The sequence below is a fragment of the Chelonoidis abingdonii genome, chromosome 3 (genome assembly GCF_003597395.2).
Source record: "Chelonoidis abingdonii isolate Lonesome George chromosome 3, CheloAbing_2.0, whole genome shotgun sequence".
NCBI lineage: Eukaryota > Metazoa > Chordata > Testudines > Testudinidae > Chelonoidis > Chelonoidis abingdonii.
In genome coordinates, this window is record NC_133771.1 from 67,237,514 (window position 1) to 67,256,341 (window position 18,828).

At 44.8% G+C, this 18,828-nt stretch overlaps 1 protein-coding gene and 1 long non-coding RNA gene across 2 annotated transcripts in view; one reads left to right on the top strand and one right to left on the bottom strand.

The window, feature by feature from the left end:
• Positions 1-2,168: 2,168 nt before the first annotated feature.
• PGM3 (phosphoglucomutase 3) lies at positions 2,169-15,290 on the bottom strand. Its single transcript, XM_075064559.1, has 10 exons — positions 13,900-15,290; positions 13,238-13,458; positions 12,057-12,241; positions 11,509-11,576; positions 10,344-10,477; positions 9,936-10,131; positions 4,867-5,000; positions 3,770-3,868; positions 3,312-3,428; positions 2,169-2,324 (listed from the first exon to the last, which is right to left on the bottom strand). Exons 2-10 carry the CDS (start codon positions 13,439-13,441, stop codon positions 2,169-2,171), a joined length of 1,293 nt encoding a protein of 430 aa, XP_074920660.1. The 5' UTR covers positions 13,442-13,458; positions 13,900-15,290.
• A 2,561-nt stretch (positions 15,291-17,851) lies between these two features.
• LOC142046562 (uncharacterized) overlaps positions 17,852-18,828 on the top strand; it is a 35,886-nt gene continuing 34,909 nt past the window's right edge. Inside the window, exon 1 of the long non-coding RNA XR_012655506.1 lies at positions 17,852-17,935. This is a non-coding gene — a long non-coding RNA (uncharacterized LOC142046562). The remainder of the gene's footprint in view (positions 17,936-18,828) is intronic.

Sequence of the window (18,828 nt, forward strand, 5' to 3'; positions counted from 1 at the left end):
GGTATCCACAAACCGGGCATTACAAGAGCTGGTTTTTATTCCCTGGTTGATTAAATAGAGCTGTCACTTAACTCCAGCTATATGATTGTACTTCAACAGAAGTAAAAAGGTCCAACAAGGCTTAAAAATCCCAATTATTAGAGCAGCAGGAGTGTCCCATTAAGGATAAAGTATAAGAATACTCCACTTTTTTTTTTTTTTTTTTTTAAATTAAACAGAAGGTTTGATTTTTACTGATGACGTGTTAGGTTCTATGCATAAGGAAAAAATAAATATAAAAGAATATAAGGCTTTAGGTTTAGTTTATTAGCTGACCCACAGCTATTTTCTCTTCAACGTTATAGAGCTTGAGGCTGTTTACACTATTCATCAGCATAGATGGTACGCCAGGTTATCTATTCATGTTCAGGGACTGGATTCTCCTACAGATTGTTTAAAAGAAAAAATTTTTATTTTTACTATATTGTTTAAGCATTTGTTCATTATTATACTGAACCTTAACTTTGGAGTAATGGGCAGTTTTGTTTTTTTATTGGGACACGTGATGTATGTAGCTCAGAAAGTGATCTGTTCTTGAATGTCATTTTGTTCAGTTAATTTTATCAAGCAGCGTTTTATTAATTAGAGCAATAACAAGTATCCAAAGTATGTCACACTTCTCTTATCTTAAAAGACGCAGAGTGAGAAAAAAGGGAATGGGGTAGGGGGAGCGGGGGTGGAAAAAAAAAAAATAAAAAGAATCTGTGGCACCTTTGATAGACTAATACTGGACGTTTGGTAGCATGAGCTTTGTGGGGAAATTTACTCCACATACAATCTATAGATCATCAGCATTCTAGCGAAGTGGGATATTCTACCCATCGAAATGATCATGCTCCAAAACGTCCGTTAGTTTATTTAAGGTTTGACCAAGGAATTCTCTGCTGCTTTTAGGAATGATCCATGACTTATACACGGACGTTAACCCTCTCATACTTGACATCTGAAAAGCTACTTCATAGGGATTGTGATATCAGTTTCTACAGTTCATTATTATTCCTTCATTTCATATAAAGATATGTCAGTTATAAATAGGGGTTTTTTTTTTGTGTGACATCCTATGGTTTGCCATGGAGTGCCAAGTATGCACATTAAATCACTATATATATTTCACACTATTGCCAGTCAGAACCATGAGTGAGATAGGACGCAGTGTATCATTGCCAGCTCTTGGGCTGTGATTATGAGCCACTTGTGCATTTTCAGATTGGGTGCAAAAGACGTATATTAATTTCTTAAATGCATCATTTCAGTATGTTTGAACAGACTAATTGTAGAAGCTTTAATTGTGTCTTAAAGTCTATTATCCCTGTCTTATAATCCCTTGTAAGTTACCAATGAGGGGGTGCTTCGAATTATTGTGAAAAAAAAAATGCCAACATCACGCACACGCTAAATTGTCTTTCATCTCCCTCTATCAGGTAGAGCATCCTCATATATAATTTTTCGTAATGTGACAAATATAAAAATGTATCATTAATTATTATAAGGCTTCTTTTCCCAGCTCCCATACACATAAATCTGTGGGTGATTTGTCTCAGTAGGTAATTATATTGCTTAAACAAAATATATCATAGTAATGTTGCAAAATTGTTTCAGCTTGACCTGTGTTTGTGCATTCGAATATACTCGCAATATTCATCTTACTTTCCTGTATGTGCGCACACAAAAGCTCGTGATATTTTCTGTGACTTTCTACAAGTTCATCAATTTTCTTGTAGTCCTGTATGGGATGGGCATAACTGCACGTGTCTTCTCATTGGATCTGTGATTGTCATATGACTCGTCTGTCCTGCAAACCTACTTAGTGTAGGGTCTCAACCAACATATTAAAAGGAGCTAACCCTCTAAATTATTTCCTGTTGGGACATACGATATTTGTCATTTAATCTGATCTGTTGCTTCGTTTAAGTGGAAGTTCTTCTGAGTCTCTTTCATTTCTCCTAGCTGAATATAGAATTATCCATAGAATTATCAATTGCATGACAGCTTTTCGTTTCTTCTCAGCGCAAAGACAGAGAGGAAAGGCCTAAGTGACTAATTTATCGAATGAGGAGGGTCCTCTCCGGAGAGAGGAGAATGATGGGAGAGTAGAGAGAGGGTACTACACTACACACAGACACTGACCACTAAACTCTGGCCAATGTTACAGTATCACTAACCTTAACTTTCAGCTGTCGGTTGGGAAGATCTGAGTAGATGGCATCCCACTGTTGCACTGTCAAACCCTTTAGAGCCAAGATTGCTTCAATCACCAGCATATCTGAGATGGCATCACCCACAGTCTATGAATATGAAGAAAATAAAGGAGTCTTCAATGACAGTTAGAAAATCCAGGGTATTGTTAGACTTGTTCTAGCGAATTAAAACAAAAACACACCAAACCACACCACCAAAAGAGGTAACTGAAAATGCAGGAAGATTACTACATCATAAGCTTGATTTTCCTTTCCAGGAGCAACAGCAGGAAGCAAAGAACTACAGAACATACAGTGTACTTCACTGGAATGTTATTTTACTAAAAAGATGAATTCTAGTAGGAAGATGAACTCCAATAACTGGAAGGTCAGATTCAGTGAGGGCAGGTGGCTTGTTCCCTCCCTACATTTGCTCTGCCATCATAACTCCACTTAAAGGTGACCTGCAAAGGATACTTTGGACTTGTGCCTTAAAAGGAACCACCTCAATAAAGTGGGATGCTCTCACTGTATGCCTATTTGCCTCCAGGCTAAGACCACCAAAAATAATACCAGTGTCCAGATGGATAAAGGGCCTATACATACCATCATCTCACTTCAGATCAACAACCTTCAGATGAAAAATTACCCTTCTGGTGTGATTCAACCAAAAGTAAGAAACTAGTAATGGGATGTGGGTCTGAGGTGTCATTCTCCAGTCTCCCAAGCCATCCAATCCCCTTCTTCTCTAGCTACAAGCGCAGAAGACCAGGTGGAAGTGTTTTGCCTTTGTATATGTGGAACTCTTGACATCTTTCAAAGTGAAACAATTACTGTTCAAACAGATCTTCCTTTAGTAGGCCAAGCGTGGAGAGAGGGGTTTTAAAAGAGAATAGCGGGTGCCCATAGCTGTCTGCATAGCCTAGTAGGATGTTAAAATAGGCCATTTCTTCCCTTTGCCTATTTTGTCATGGTGTGCTGCCTTCCTCCACAAGATTTTCTATGCACTCCTCCCATCCGGTCCCTCAACATGCCAACAGTGTTAGTCCCCCACATCAGAAACAAAGTATCTAATTTTTACATTTCAGCTCTTACTTGATTAATCAGATCAATGGTATTTTCAAGCATCTTTGCAGCTTCTCTTTTTTGATTCTCTTTTTCTTCTTTTGCCATGTGTCTTATTTTCTCTTCAGCAGCTTTACTAAATAATACCTAGAGAAAAAGATGAGATAATAGGATGTATGCCATCAGACATCTCTAAACAGTACATACAGCAAATTTGATCTCTTATGCCAGCTAAACCCAAGTCGTTATCTCTGGGTTTCACTTCCATGAACCGCCATGTTTAGAATACTGAACAGTTAGTGGCAGGGGGAAGACACAAGAGAGAAGGAGAAGTGATTAGGAAACATGGGGATAAGGGTAGGGGGAAGAAGTCCTATTTGGATTTGGAAAGATGCTACTTATTTTCAAGCTAATTTGGTTGCTAAGTTTTATACATACTGGCTTTAAAACTCAAATAACCCTATAATGCCTTTTGTGCAAGTACTTACTGTGCCATGCCCATTTGCCTCAAAATAAACTCCAATGTCAAATTCCTGGGCCTTGTGATGCAAATGCTTTACTCCTGTTTTGGTACAATGAACAGGCACCTACAACCCAGAGACACAAGAAAAACATAGACAAAGTGGAATGAAGTCAACATCCTGAGTGATCCTGTGTTCTTACTATCTAAACTGTTACCACTTAGTTGCAAGATTAAGCGTCAGGAAACTATCTACAAGCCTTTGCGTACTAAACGCTCATAGTCCATCATCACTTTGACCACAAAGAGCAGTAACAGACGTTATCTACCAGTAATTCTCAGTACAGACCTGTTGGGTAAGTAGCTCTCTCATTTATCCATAGTAAAGAGGATAAAAGATTAAGGGTAGGTACCCAAAGATACATGGTATTGCAAAGCTGCCCCACCACCTAGTGGAATTCTAAGGTCCCAAGGCTCCCCACACTACACATGGAGAGAGTTAGCAGCCTAAGGAAGGATGCCTCAGAAGCTAGGGAGCTGCCTGTGCAAGCCAGGATTGAACTGAAGATTAAAGGGATGGAGCTCAAGTGCCTCAACCCACCCAGAATTCTCAGCCACGAGCCCTCTCCTGGAGTTAGCTTCCTAAGCCACATCAGCTGCTTAGGTAGCCCAAGCCGCCAAAACCCAGGCCTTTTTCCAGGAGAGGGGAGCACTTTATCTAGGAAGGCAACTGAAGGGCAGGTGCCTAGAAAACCTTTCTAAGAAGAAGCTGATCTAATATCAGGACCATAAATATCACTTCAACAAAATTTACTGTTTTAAGGCGATCAGCCCTAATCTGTTTTCCCTCAGGCATCTCAGTGTATAATGGGCTCTGGTTCTGAAGCTCTAAAGGGTCAGAAAATTTAGATGATTTTGTTTAGCATTTTCAATCCAACTTTTAAGTTCCTCCCCCACCTTTAAAATATCATTTATCACCACAACTTTAAATAGTTAATGAAGTTTAAAGCAAAATAGGTTTATTCCAAATTAGGTCTGCCTGAAGTCCATCACTGCAGTACTTTATTGATGCTTTTTTAAACAGTAAGAAGCAACTGTGGAGGAGATGGAAAGATTACTTGATACCTTCATGGTTTCCTCAAGATAACGTGTAGAGCTTCCATTAGCATATGCTGTTTGTACCACTGCTATCTTTAGAGTTTGTCCTATCTGAGCAGAGGGAAAAGTAAATGGCTTAATGGCACACACATAAAAGAAAAGTTAAACCAAGATTTTAGTTCCAGATGAGAACAGAATATTTAGTGGGTGAACGACTTGCAACACATAGTAACTGCCCTCCCATCAGATTTCCAGAACTCTGACACATTTGGGAATGAGGAGGTAGTGGCTCGGCTCACAGGACACATAACTTTCTGACATGAAAGTCATTACTGTGAACCTGGCAAAGGCCAGTTCCAGTCAAAAGTGGTTATTGGATACTGTGTTTGTGGCCCCAGGAGAAATGAGCTGATGTCCATCACAGAAATTGACACCAACTGGAATGTGCTGTGGTAGGGCAGTCTCAGAGACACCAAGGACCAAGTGGGCATGGAGATTGGAACTGCTCTTTTTACTCTCAGTGGAGTGGACAGTGGGATTTTATGCTCCAAGTTTGTCCATGCAGCACCTTTCACAATCAGTAAGAACACGAGAATACTTCATAAATGTATTCCAAGGTAACTCAAATGCAAATTGGGTTCACAGGAATTTTCCAAGGGAAGGGAAGAGTACGATTGAGCTCTCAAGCTTAACTCAGGTCAACATGTAGTTAAAAGGGTAACGAGGAGAAAGAGGGAGAAAGACACTTTAGCTTGTCAGCAGTAAAGTGAAATTTAAGAGTAAAGTAACTTTTTTCTAGTCAAGGCATCACGGTTAAGGCTACATTTTAGTCACGGGTATTTTTAATAAAAAAGTCATGGACAGGTCACAGGCAGTAAACAAAAATTCACAACTTGTGACCTGTCCATGACTTTTACTATATACCTCTAACTAAAAATGGGGGAGAGGGCGCCTCGGGGTGTGCGGTTGCTTAGGTGGCGGACACCTGGTGCTTGTGTGGCGGTGACTGGGGGGGGGGGAAGAGAAGGGGGTCTGTTGTCTCACAGCTCTGCACTCCTGAAAAGCTCTAGCGAAGCACTGGCTGCGCAGTTCTATAAGCAAGACTGCATCACAGCGCCCATTGGCACAGTTCCCGCCAATGGAGCTGCCAGGCAGTGTGAGCTGTGCAATCGTGCTGCAGCGTCCCCTGTGTGGTCCCCAAGGAGCTGAGGATGCGCTGCTTCCTGCGGAGCCCCCCCCCCAGTACTCCCCAGAGCCAGCCCCCCTATGCCACAACATCCGCCCCGGTGTCCCCCCCAACTCCTGTGGGACGGGGTGATGCAGGGAGGTGGCCGAGGACTGCCCCAGCAGAGTGGGAAAAAGTCCTGAAATCTTGTCCTGTGAAAACCTGCAGCCTTATCATGGTCAGTCATGCTTAAGTTTTTAGTTTCGCATGATTTAAAGCCACCCTGGTTTTCTCCAAAGTTACGTCATAGTTTCCACAGCCACCAGGGCTGCTCATAACAAGAGGTCTTTTTTTTTTAAGATGTAATTTTGCATCTCATGTTATGCAGCTTTTTAGAAAGAACGCACCTGTGTTTACATATGCCAGCCGGCAACCCCCACCTTCCTGGTGAGATGCTATATGTTGTACGTTTGGCAGCAACTTTTCGTAAGTCTACCTGATAGAAACGTTCTAATGAAAGTGCTAGATTAAAGTGCTATTTTCTCTCCACTCCAGAAGAATGAAAATGGCGGCCAGTATCGTTATAGTAATAAACGCCATCTGTCCCTGCTCTCCACAAACGAGACCAGCCATCTTTGTTAGGCTCTATTTTGATAGTCCTTACACACTGGACTTACAAACTATTAGTATTATAGAAGAGAGCGAGTTTAGTTCTTTATATATTTTTTTCCCAAGAAAGATTCAGTGTATACATGCACACTCTAAATGTAAAAACTTTTTATGACAGCAGAATTGATTTATTAGTAAATTCCATTTGAACTCTTCTAATCAGCAGCTGCATGGAATGAAGTTGTAAAAAAGAAAAGTGCCATCTTGCGTTGGATGATGAAAACTGAAAATTCCGAAGTCCTGTAGCCACTTATTGTTTCCACTTAAAAGGTAGAGGTCCGAGTCTATATTGAAATAACATTCCCAAGAGCCCCACTCCTAGTATATTCTGTTAAAAAAGTAACAAACAGCAATTATGGCACCAAAAATAGAATCCAGCCCTCCCAAACACATGCCTAGCCACCACAGAGTACGAGCAGCTGCATCATCTAGTTATCCAAGTGAGAAACATCTAGTACTCCCACCGTAATCCACAGATGTGAGGTAATACCTGCAAAATGAGACCGATGGACCTCAATCCAGGGTGGAAGCAGAAATGTGTCAGCTTGGTGCATGATGCACCATAACAAACCCTTCCCTCATAACACCTCCTTTACAAACTGACTGGAATGAAGACATGGCATCTAGTTGGTCTAGATCCATAAACCTCCATGTGTCTTGCTTCAAATTCAACCTCTTCTACTTGAGTAGAGCACTATTCATCAGCATTCCCACAAAGTGATTATACATGGTGAATCCATTATGCTTTCTTGGCCTCTTGCCATGGTTTTCCCACTTTATATCTCATTGTCTATAGGCCTGATGGACATCAACCCTTCTGCATCCAAGGTTCTTTTCCTCTTCAATACATTTTTCACCACCTGCTTTAGGTATGCTCTTATTTCTCCCTCATGTGTCCCCTTGTTAATGCTAGGATTAATGGGAGGAAGTTCAAAGCATATCAAGTGAGCCCACACTTCTAGGAAACCTTTTGCCCATTTTATCTATCAAACTGGTATTATACAGCAATGCTTTTTGGTGTAAGACTCTTCTCTATTATAGGGCTTCTGTAGCATCCATTACTAAGATATGTAGATTTTTTGCATCACTTGGAGATAAGTGGATCTGCTGGTCATACAAAACATTGAGTAGGGTGTATGTTTGCTCTGTGTTTTTAGAGGGCCAAAAAACTGTTTTAATACTCACTGAAAGAACTAGCCATGTGATAAACTGCCAACAGCTACCGCCTAGTAATATAGAGCTCAAACAAACAAATATTTACAAGGGAAACTAGTTATTTTTCCTCCTAGACTTTATAATCCTTCCCCTGTTAGCTCTCCGAACCCCTTTTAATGACCTCAGAGGGAAGTGGGAAGGAACAAAAGGATTCTCTGGGAACTTTCATGCCAAAGAATAAGGTTTCTTGACATTGTATTGCTTGATTTTAGCGATCTCAAGAACGGATCTTCTAAAGAGGGAAGATGGGAGTGCCAAGCCCCCTCACCCCATCCCAGAATCTCTTGCTCTGGAAACATTCTGTGTCCTGCATGAGAAGAGAGCAGCACTCGACTATTATCCTCTCAGTTGCCCAGGAATTCCATCCAACTCCTCCCCCCTTTGTCACCCTTCTCTCAAGTTGACACCTGAATGAGGCAGTGCAATTGCAGCTGGCAGATAAATTAGCATGTCCCAGTGGCCTGGAAAAACCTTAGACCAAAGCTGGAATGTGAACAATTAAAGATGTAGGAACGTACATCCAGTTAGCCACCTAAACAAAAGTGGCCTGAGTTTCAGAGGTGCTGTGCCTTCTGTGTTCTTAATGATTTCAACAGGGAGTTGTAAACACTCAGCACTTCAGTGAAATCAGGTGACTAATTCTGGATTTACACTGCTAACTTAAGACACTCCAGTTTGAAAACCCTGGCCTTAATTTCAGCCTATGGATGAAGAGGCACCTTACCCTATGAAGTGGCAACAGCTTTGCTTCCCCAGCTTGTGCTACACTCTGCATCTGAAATAGCCACCCACTCCCTGACAGTGGCTGCCATGGCAATCCCAGCAGTGGCTAATATAAAAGTCACACATGGGCAATGATTGGAGCCATCCTTAGGAAAGGCTAGCCCCCTGGATTCACCCCTTCTGCCTATGCCTCCTCCCCTGCACCCCACAGCTGGAGCCCTGAGATCACCTTCCTCTCCCCCCCACGGCCAGAGCCATGAGTTCCCCCTCAGCCGGAGGCCTGAGTGCCTCCCCCTCAGAACCCCAGGCTGGCTGGAACCCCAAGCCCCGCATCCCACCTGCCCGAAAGAGCCTTGACTTCCCTCCCCAGACCCCAAGCCGCTGCAGGGAAAAAGCCTTTCACTCTCGATTGAAGCAGCTTTTGATATGCCCCATGCAGGTTCTGGAGCTGCTGAGGAGGCAGAATGTACTACTCAGCTCCTGGGCTCATCAATAATCTCTCTGGAATCCAGGGAGATTACTGATGAACCCAGGACGGTGAATCACATGTACCACCTCCTCAGCCACCCCAGAACCTGCACGGGGCATAACAAAAAAACTTTCCCCCAAAACCCTGCAACCGAGTGTCCACTGGCAACAGAGCCTCCCCTGGACTATTATACCTGCAGCCCATGAAGTCAGATTTACAGAGGCTGTTTCCTGCTGTTTCCCCAGTTGATAGTTCCAAACAAACCAAACGAATAGAAACTGAGTCAGCAAGAGAAATTTTACAAGAGGACTGAAGCAGCAGCCTGGAGTTTACCCTGAGCTAGCAACTCCAGAGAAGGAGGATGGTTCTGCAGCTGAAAAACAGTATAGCCTGAGGAATGTGTTCCTCAAGTCTGGTCACTCTCTCAATTTTTAGAAGTTGTAACCCATAATTTTATTTTATGCACCTTGCATGAATTTGGGCTAAGTCATCTCTTCACAGGCCTGAGTCAGATAGTGACAGAATAATATTTATCCCAACCGCTCCTTAAAATCCTTCAGAAGTACTCTGTCTGCCATAGTTCTGGTGCTCTCTTAGTTACATTCATTCACTTTGGATTGTCGGGACGTGTGTAAATTTACTCTGGTGGCCTTTAAGCTTAGAATAATCTATTATCACTTTAATGCTGTAAATCATCAAGGAGTTCCACAAAGATCAGTCACCTCTTTCTGGTTAAGTCACGCATCACTATATTTCTGTGCTAAGGCCTGTGCTTTGAAAGCTATTGCTGAGAAGGCTGCTTAACAGAATTTGCATTCTAAAAAGGTTAAAAGATTTAGATTGCAGATTACATACCCAGAGGAGGTTTCTGATGAACTTTCACAAAGTCTGCACCACATAAATGATTGAGTTTCTCTTTGGTTCCATCATTATATAAGTGAATTAACAGTTTCTTTGGAAGGTAACGTTCCATTTCTTTTAGTTTCAGGGCTCCTATACCATTTGCACAATCTATCTTCAGACACATCTGGTCATCCCCAGAGCTGGAAGCCTTCACACAAGAGAAGGGAAGGAGAGGTGTTAAAGTGAACTATAATATTTTGGATAAAAACCCAATAGCTCTCACAATTCCCCACACCAGAGGACAAGCAGGTCTGAAGTGTTCTGAGCCATTTTTTAAACTTCTACACAGAAGATATCCAGTTTTCACATTTACATGAATATAAGCAATGAATTATTTAGTGAGAATGTAACAGCCCTCACGTGTTTTGTCAGCTCCCCAAAAGCTCTGGACAGTTTCTGGTAGTAACCTTCCACTGTTGCCTTCCCGTAGTGCTCTTGAGTATTTTGACAGCAGACCATGTAATGCAGCTGTGGTGTTGTTACCAGACCATAATCTAATATAAAACAAGTCACAATATTAAAAGAACAGAAGAGTCATTCCTGTTTAGATTGCTGTTCACAATGTTAGTCCCAAAATATTGAAGAGACAAGGTGGGTGAGGTAATATCTTTTATTGGACTAACTTCTGTTGATGAAGAGCTCAAAAGCTCATCTCTTTCAGGTCTGGGGAAAGGTACTCAGGCCCGCTCTACATCAAAAAATTAGGACGGTTTAACTATGTCTGTCAAAAGGTATGAAAAATCCACGTTCCTGAGCAGCACAGTTAAGTGGACCTAAGTTCCTGTGTAAACAGTGCTAGATGGAGAATCTTTCCCCTTGGCATAGGTAGCATCCACACTGAATTGCTACTGAGTTCTGCTGTAGTTTGTTAAGTGCAGACAAGCCCTCAGATTGTAACAGCTAAATACAAGGTGGAACAGATTGCTTAGTATAAGTAGTTCCGTCTCTTAGAATATTTAAGAAGGTGAAGTGAACTGTTAGCATCCCTGCAGTCATGGGACAAAAGCAGTGTGTGTATGGGGCTATTAGCGGGTTACAGATTGTTGTGATAAAACTGTAATAAAGACACTAATGATAGACCATAATTTTTAATGTCTGGCAAAGTTATGAATTCCCAGGTTAGTGTTTTCAAGATGTCACACCACATTTAAATAATGAGCCTGGGAGCACCTTCAAAAGAGGAGCTCTGTGTAGCTCGAAAGCTTATCTTTCGCCATAAGAAGTTGGCCCAATAAAAGATACTACCTCACCCACCTTGACTTCTATTTAGACACATACAATATTTACTACCATATGTATTATAAGAAATATTTTGCAAGAAACACATCTGGGGAAAAAATAACAAACAAAAAAAGCCACTTTCTAGTAAACTTGTATAAAGAAGTAGCCTCTTATGTTAAGATCATCCCAAAACACACATTCACTAGATGGAAACAGCATCTGAGCTACAACTTTGGGTCTATGTTATATTTCACACTTACATAAAAACTTCAAATATAAAGCATAATGTTAAACGTCAACTTACCATGATATTGACCACCTAGTGCAGATACACCATCTATTACTGATTGTGAAAGTTTCTCACTGCTAGGTCTGAAAAAGAATAAATACAATCACTACTTTTTAAGCAAACACTACGCAGAAATACAAACCTAGGCCTCACTCCTTTGGGGAGATCTGCACAGGTGGAGAAGTCTGCCAACATGGATCCCAATGCAGAATCAGATTCCCATGTAATACTAAGATAATTACATAAAGATTAGGAAGCTGATGTAGTAATGGTATCACTAACACTAAAAGGCCCAATCTAATGCTCACTGAAATCAAAAGAAGTCCTTCCATCCTCTTCAGTGGACACTAGATTAGGCCCAAGAAGCATATTGTGCGTGGAGAGTTAAACAAGTTACCGTAACAGGTAGATTTAAAATGAAACATGTGAAGTGTGCTGTGCTGCCCTTACAGAGTCTTGCATTCTATGCACAGAAATTCCAGCAAAGATAACTGCCTGTGAATGCAACTTTGGTAGTTCAGTACAGTCAATATATAAATACATCTATATCACTTTACAATTACCTGGTGTCTCTACCAATAAAAACTGAGGCATATTGGTGCAGTTTCACTGCTTCTTTCTGGCAGATCTCAGTCAGTATGCTCTGTATTTCTTGCTCTTCTGCATTAGCTAGGCGTGTAGCATATTCTTCCCAGGCAGAGGTCAACATTTCACCCAGAGGATCAACCAATTTTACACCATTGTCTTCCTTAGAAGAAAATAAATGTACTAAGTCTAAAAGTCAGAAACCCAGCAGTGTCTCTTTAAAGACAGAAGATCAATATAGATCAGAGGTCAGCAACTTTTCAGAAGTGCTGTGCCGAGTCTTCATTTATTCACTCTAATTTAAGGTTTCGCGTGCCAGTAATACATTTTAACATTTTTAGAAGGTATCTTTATAAGTCTATAATATTTAACAAAACTATTGTTGTATGTAAAGTAAATAAGATTTTTAAAATGTTTTAAGAAACTTCATTTAAAATTAAATTAAAATGCAGAGCCGTCCGGAGTGGTGGCCAGGACCCAGGCAGTGAGTGCGCCACTGAAAATCAGCTCACGTGCCGCCTTCAGCACATGTGCCATAGGTTGCCTACTCCCAATATAGATACATCATTATGGCTTCATTTAGGCCTAAAGTGTTCCTAATAAAAGCTACCAAACAAATACCCACACAGCTGAAATCAATAATATCATCAAAATATTAAGTCACTATTTTTCAGGCAGTTCTGTAAAACTTCTGGTATCAAAGTGACAGGCTTAGCGATTCCATAGCCTGAAATATCCTAAGAGCAGCAGATAAATGAAGCAAATACTCCACTTATAACCATTGCTTCCTGAAAGTCAACTTAAAAAAAAAAAAAATAGATTCAGAATTTGCTGAAAGAGTTTGCTCTCCCTCAGATGTACTACCAGCTTGTCATGCTCATAAGGTCCTGTATTGTAACAGTTTTCCTTCCAAAGTGTAGTTTTTTCTTTCCTCCAAGCAAGAGTGGGAGTATGAGTTTGTGTGGCAAAGTAGCTTCCAGCATGCAATCGGTGGTGTTTGTGGTCATTGGGACTATTCACATGCTTAAATTAAGCACAAGTGTTCACATGATCTGGCTTCTAAATGCTTTCAGTCTCTGCCAGCTTAGACATTGACTCTCCTTTGGCTGATATCTATTTTCCTTTTTTAAAAAAAGAATACAATCAGAAACATTCTTACTTCAGGATTGTGAGATGCTGTAACCATGACTCCAATAGTAGATTTGGTCTGCCTGGACCTTAGTACTGCCAGCAAACCCATGCGATACATGACATGATCAAGATGTCCTGCCTTGGTACGAAATCCAGCAGTTCCATACTGAAGGCTAAGTCCAGCTGGTTTCAGGTGTAATGCTGAGTACTTTGCAACTGCCTCAAAATCCATTTCTATAAAAGGAAAAACTGTAGAGATGTTATCAGTAAAGGCTAAAATCGCCATAATAAACTTCTCATATTACACTTTGTAAATCCACAGATATATTGAATTAACCAGATAAGAATAAGTCTCAGATGACAGACAGAAATAAATAGCATTTACAGGAAAAATGCTTTTAGCTTTTAAGGATGTTTATTTGTGTAGTAAAAATATATTTTAAACAGCAACTTAATCTTGAGAAAAACCACTCAAGAGTTTAAGTTAAATCTATATATATATTCATGCAATATAGGGTTTTTTTTATGTTTCGCTATTGTTAGAGTCAGGGTTATTAGATATGTGAATTGAAATTAATCCCATGTAAAGGGTCCACACAAAGACATTCACACCCCACAAGCTAATGATTGGTTTGCAGAGGAAACACCAGCATTATAGCCTGGGAAGGAGCCCCCACATTACCTACATACCTTAAAGGGTGTCTGTGCCAGCCCCACAAGCCAGTGCACAGAGAGGAAGAGACTGGGTCAAGGGGGTGATTCTCAGCTGCACTGGTCCAGTGGCCCTAGTGCGAGTGGCAGGGAGAGACAGTGTCTCCTATTCCAGACAACAGCAGGCAGAGGATATTTGGCTGCAACACCAGGCCAAACTCCCAGATTTCCTTCCCCAACGTACTCCAACCACGTAAAGTCTATTACTTCCTTTTCTTCTTTTAATATCCAAACAAAATTATTGTTTGTATTGTGGCGATTCTTAGGGGCTCCAACCATAGATCAGGGCTCCACTACATTAGGGTGTTGTACAAACACAGAACCAAAAGCATCCGTGCTCCAAAGACCTTACCAAGCAGGGCTGTGGAGCGGAGCCCAGAGCTAGAAAGCGGAGAAGCTCTGGGGCAGCAGACTTTTGCCCAGAGCTGGAGCGGAGCCGGAGCACAGCTCTGAAGCCCTGTTACCAAGTAAGGCTATGACTACATTGTGCACCTTACAATAGCGCGACCATGCCACTGCAGCCATGCCGCTGTAAGGTGTGCAGTGTACTCCCAGCAACAAAATAAAACCACCCCGAGAGACAGTTGATTTCGTTGCCAGGAAAGCATCTCCCAGCGACTTAAGGGTTGTGCACACTGGCACTTTCCGTCATTCAGGGGTGTGTTTTTTTCACATCCAAGTGACAAAAGTTTTGACGACGAAAGCGTAGCGTAGATATGGTCTGAGAATAAGGCAAGAAACAACATGCGGGTTCAACTGACAGACAAGCAGAATACAAAGTAACAATGGAACAGTAATGTTAAGCATGACAGGGATAACAGCACAGAAGTTGCTTCCATTGTTGACATTTCTGTACACATCACAGCAGAGGAGAATTTTAAGAAGGGATCGGAAATCAGGGAGGTGGCCTTGCACGTGTTTAAGGGAGACAGCAAGAGGGTGCTCCTTGGAAAATTTAACTACTGGGTGATGCAGGCTACCATAACTGGCACATGGGAGACAGGAGACCACTGCTCAATATAGGGTTACCTCATGTCCAGGTTTTCCTGGACATAACTTCTTTTTTGGTTCTCTGTTCAAGTGGATTTTTGAAATGCGAACAAACAGCCTTCATTTTTCCTTGCTCATCCTTCTTCCTTGCCTTTAGAGTGGGACCGCCCGAGAATGGCAGTTGCTGGCCAGGTGTCCAGCTCTGAAGGCAGTGCTGTGGCCAGCAGCAGCACACAAGCAAGGGTATTCCCATATGAACCGTACCCCCTTCCTCTCCTCCCCCTGGCAGCGCAGGCACCAATTCCACTGTGCTCAGCACCTTCTGCAGCAGGCGTGGAGGTGCTGGGGGTGGGAAGAGAGAGTGGGAGCAGGAAGGGGCGGAGTCCTTGGGGAAAGGGGCAGAGCACTCCCTGGACGGATGGAAGTCAGCACCTGTGTGACTGCCACTGTCCTCTGTTTGGGAACTTGAAATATAGTAACCCTACCTCATTAGTGCAGGAGAGACCTTGTTCCTCCCTGCTTCCCCCACCAGCGGGCTGACACCAAGCAGCAGAGTTTTAACGGCAGAAGGTAAAACTTTCCCGAACAGTTACCAGAGGTGAGGGGGAGCACAGAGCGGCCTGGTCTGGAGCTCCGCAGAGCTGGTAGCAGCTAGTCCGCCCCCCGCACCCCCGGGGGCACATACCCAGCACAGACCAGCCCTACTCCCAGGGCGAGTTTGCCCATCCCTGCACGTGACCCTGCCAAGCCCCCGCCGCCACCGCCCGCCCAGCAACCACGTCCCCGGGCCCTGACCGCAGGCAGGCAGCGCCGAGCACCGCGACAGCGCAGACCGCCTACCTGCGGCACCCCAGCAGCTGCCGACGTGGCTTCTCAGCGGCGGGACCGGCTCAACACCCCTTCCGGGCACTCACGCGTAGCCCACCCCCTGCGCGCGGTAGCAATCAGATGGGCGGAAGCTAGACAGGGCCCGGAGCGATTGGTACCTGAGCGATCGTCCGCCCGGTTATACCGCTGGATACCTCCTCTGCCGCGGTAGTTAGCGGGCCGGGGCGGGCGTGGAAGCTGCTCGTGGACAGGGGTTTGGGCCACGCGGGGGGCGGGGTTGGAGGCCCCTATGTAGTTAGGGGCAGGAGTGGCAACCTCTTCTGGGCCGAGGGCCACATCTCGAGTGCGAAACGGTTGGAGGGCTGTGTAGGGAAGGCTGTGCCCCCAAGCACAGTCCTGTAGGTCTCCCTATCCCCCCTTCCACTTCCACCCTCTTGACCCCAACCACCCAACCCCCATGCTCTTGTCCCGACTTGCCCCCTCCAGGACGCCTACCCCGGCCCGGTCACCAGCCCTTGACTCCCCTAGACCTCGTCCCCCGGCCCGTTCCACCCCTCCCAGTTCCCCTACTGCTCCCAGTCACGCCCTCTGCCCCTAACCACCTAGGGCCCCCTCCACCCCCTACAGTCCCCAACTGCCCCTTCCAGAAATGCTCCTGCCCTAACCGGTTCCCCTGGGGCCCCCCATATCCGTCGCATTCTGTCCCCCCGACGCCCCCTCCCGCGGACCCCCTGCCCCTAACTCCCCCCTGGGACCCTACCTCCTATCTACCAGCCCTTTCGGAATTGGCCCTGGGAACATGGGCGGAGGACTAGGAGGAGCAGGCAGCCGCGCAGCTGAAAGTGATTTCCTTCAAAGCGCTTGCCTACTTCTCGGCGCAGCCTGTGTGGTTGCTTCCTTCTGCAGTCCCCTGGCCGCGCCTGCCACCAGCAACCGCCTGCCTTTCATCCCTCCCGCTCACGGGGTGTTGGCTGTGGCTTGAGCTGCCCGAGTGCCTGGCCCTGGGTCCCCCTGTTGTTTAGGGGTCTGTGTGCAGGGCAGCCTGTGTTCACTGGTGTAACCTTGGCCCCTGGAGCCGTTGCGCCCGGCTGAACGCAGCCACCCGCCACGCTACGAGCTGAGGGCTGCGGTAGCAGCAGGGAGGGGCGCGGGGCTGGCTTAGGAGCTCAGGGGTGGGAGAAGGACCCATGGGCGTGTAGTGGTGTGCCGCATTATGCTAGAAGGGGCCCAGTGAGGGCAGGATTTTCAGACTGTTGGGTTGATCCAGCCTTGAAGTTTGAGTGCTGGAGGCCCTTGGTTTCCGGGTGGGGGTGTGTGTGGGGGGTGTGTGTGTGGCGGAGCGAGGGGGAGAGAACAGGGTGGGATGGAGAATGGGGTTGGGGCAACGGGGCTGAGGTCTTGGGCAGAATGGCCAGTTCCCTCATTTCATTGTGTGTCTTGCAACATTGGGCATTTTTCGTAAAGCTCCAGCTCCTGGAGTCATTGGATACAGGAGAATTTTGACTTAAGTTTTTTCAAAAGAAAAATAAACTTTCTGCTCCTCATGGTTTCGGGTAAAATGTAGAAAGCATGACCCTGTGAAAGCCTTAATGCCATAGACAAATGTAAAGATCTCAAAATCCATTGTTTTCAAAATCTAATGATTTCAAACTAGTTTTCTGGACTTTTAGGGGCTCATGAGCAGAGCCCTGTGACATTCTTGATTATTTTTTTAAAATATTTTATTTTGGGGGAATTTCTTATTTCATTTTATCCATTCCCTCCCCTCCCCTCCCCTCCTCCTGGATGCATTGGGTCCTCCATCTGGAAGGATGGGAGGCCCTAGGGGGAGATCAGGTTCTGCCTCCTATCCCCCAATGGGTGAGAGGTCCTGGGGTTGGGTTCTGTCCCCAGATAGGCAGAAGGCCCTGGGAATGAGTGAGTCAAGTTCTGTCCTTTGGGTGGGAGGATCAGAGGGGAGTGGTGTAGGCCATGGGCAGGTGGTTGCAGAGTGACTCCTGTCCTGTGGTGTTGGGCCCACTTCTTCACTCCCGGCATTGCAATCTGGCAGATGGGATCACAGTGCTTCTCACTCAAGTTTGGCCTAGCAACCCGTCACAGGGAAGTGCTAAACAGTGCTGTGTCTCTGTGCAGCAGGTCACAACACCCAGACCGAGAAGCTGGACCCAGCCCCTTGGATAGAATCCACTGTTGCTGGGTGAGTTTTTCATTTTAAATGGATGGTTTTCATTTTATGGTGTGTCATTTTGCATTTATGAAAAACAGTGTTCTACTCATGAGTTTTGGACACTTTCGGTTGGTAATACTGTTGACAGTTCCTTCTATTAAGTGTCTCCTGCAGCATTTCTGTCCTCCAGGGTAGGCAGTAGCTGACCAGTGTTGAAACGGACTTAGTTGACAAGATGGGGATGATCCAAGCCAGGGATGGGCAAACTATGGCAGATGGGCCACATCCAGCCCATCAGACCAGTTAATCTGGCCCTCAGCTGGAGAGCAGGGTCTGGAGCTTACCCCGCTCCGCATGCCTCCTAGGAATCAGCCAGCATGATCTGCCTCCGGCTCCTATGTATATGCACAGGCGTGGCCAGGTGGGACCTGCATGGGAGATGACTGCAAATGGAGCAGCGCACAGAGCTGTCTGGTCATGCCTCAGAACCGGAGGGGGGACATGCTTCCAGGAGCTGCTTGTGGTAAGTGCCCAGAGCCTGCACCCCAGAGCTCCCCCTGTTCCCCAATCCCCTGCCACATCCTGATCCCCCTCTTGCCCTCCAAACCCCTTGATCCCTGGCCAGAGCCCTCTCTTGTACCCCAAACCCCAGAGCCTGCACCCCAGCCAGAGCCCTCCCCTCCTCCCCACCCCAACAGCCTGCCCCATCCCTGATCTCTTTCCTGCCCTCTGAATCCATTGGTCCCAGCCCAGAGCACCCTCCTGCACCCCAAACCCCTCATCCCTGCCCCGCCCGAGAGCCCCCTGTAATAGCTTCCTACTCAGATATTGAACCTTAGCGTTCATAAACTGAGAAGCTAATGTGAAACCTCCAAGCTTACTACCAGCTTGGATCTGTTCTCGCTGCCACCAATCAGGATTCA

Excerpts from the sequence above, each read along its gene's own strand:
- PGM3 (XM_075064559.1), bottom strand. The coding sequence starts at position 13,441 with ATGGATTTTGAGGCAGTTGCAAAGTACTCAGCATTACACCTGAAACCA. Across the intron at positions 10,132-10,343 it reads TTGGGGAGCTGACAAAACAC|GCTTCCAGCTCTGGGGATGA; the intron begins GTGAGGGCTGTT and ends TCTTGTGTGAAG. Across the intron at positions 3,429-3,769 it reads AGGCAAATGGGCATGGCACA|GTATTATTTAGTAAAGCTGC; the intron begins GTAAGTACTTGC and ends CTTTTTCTCTAG.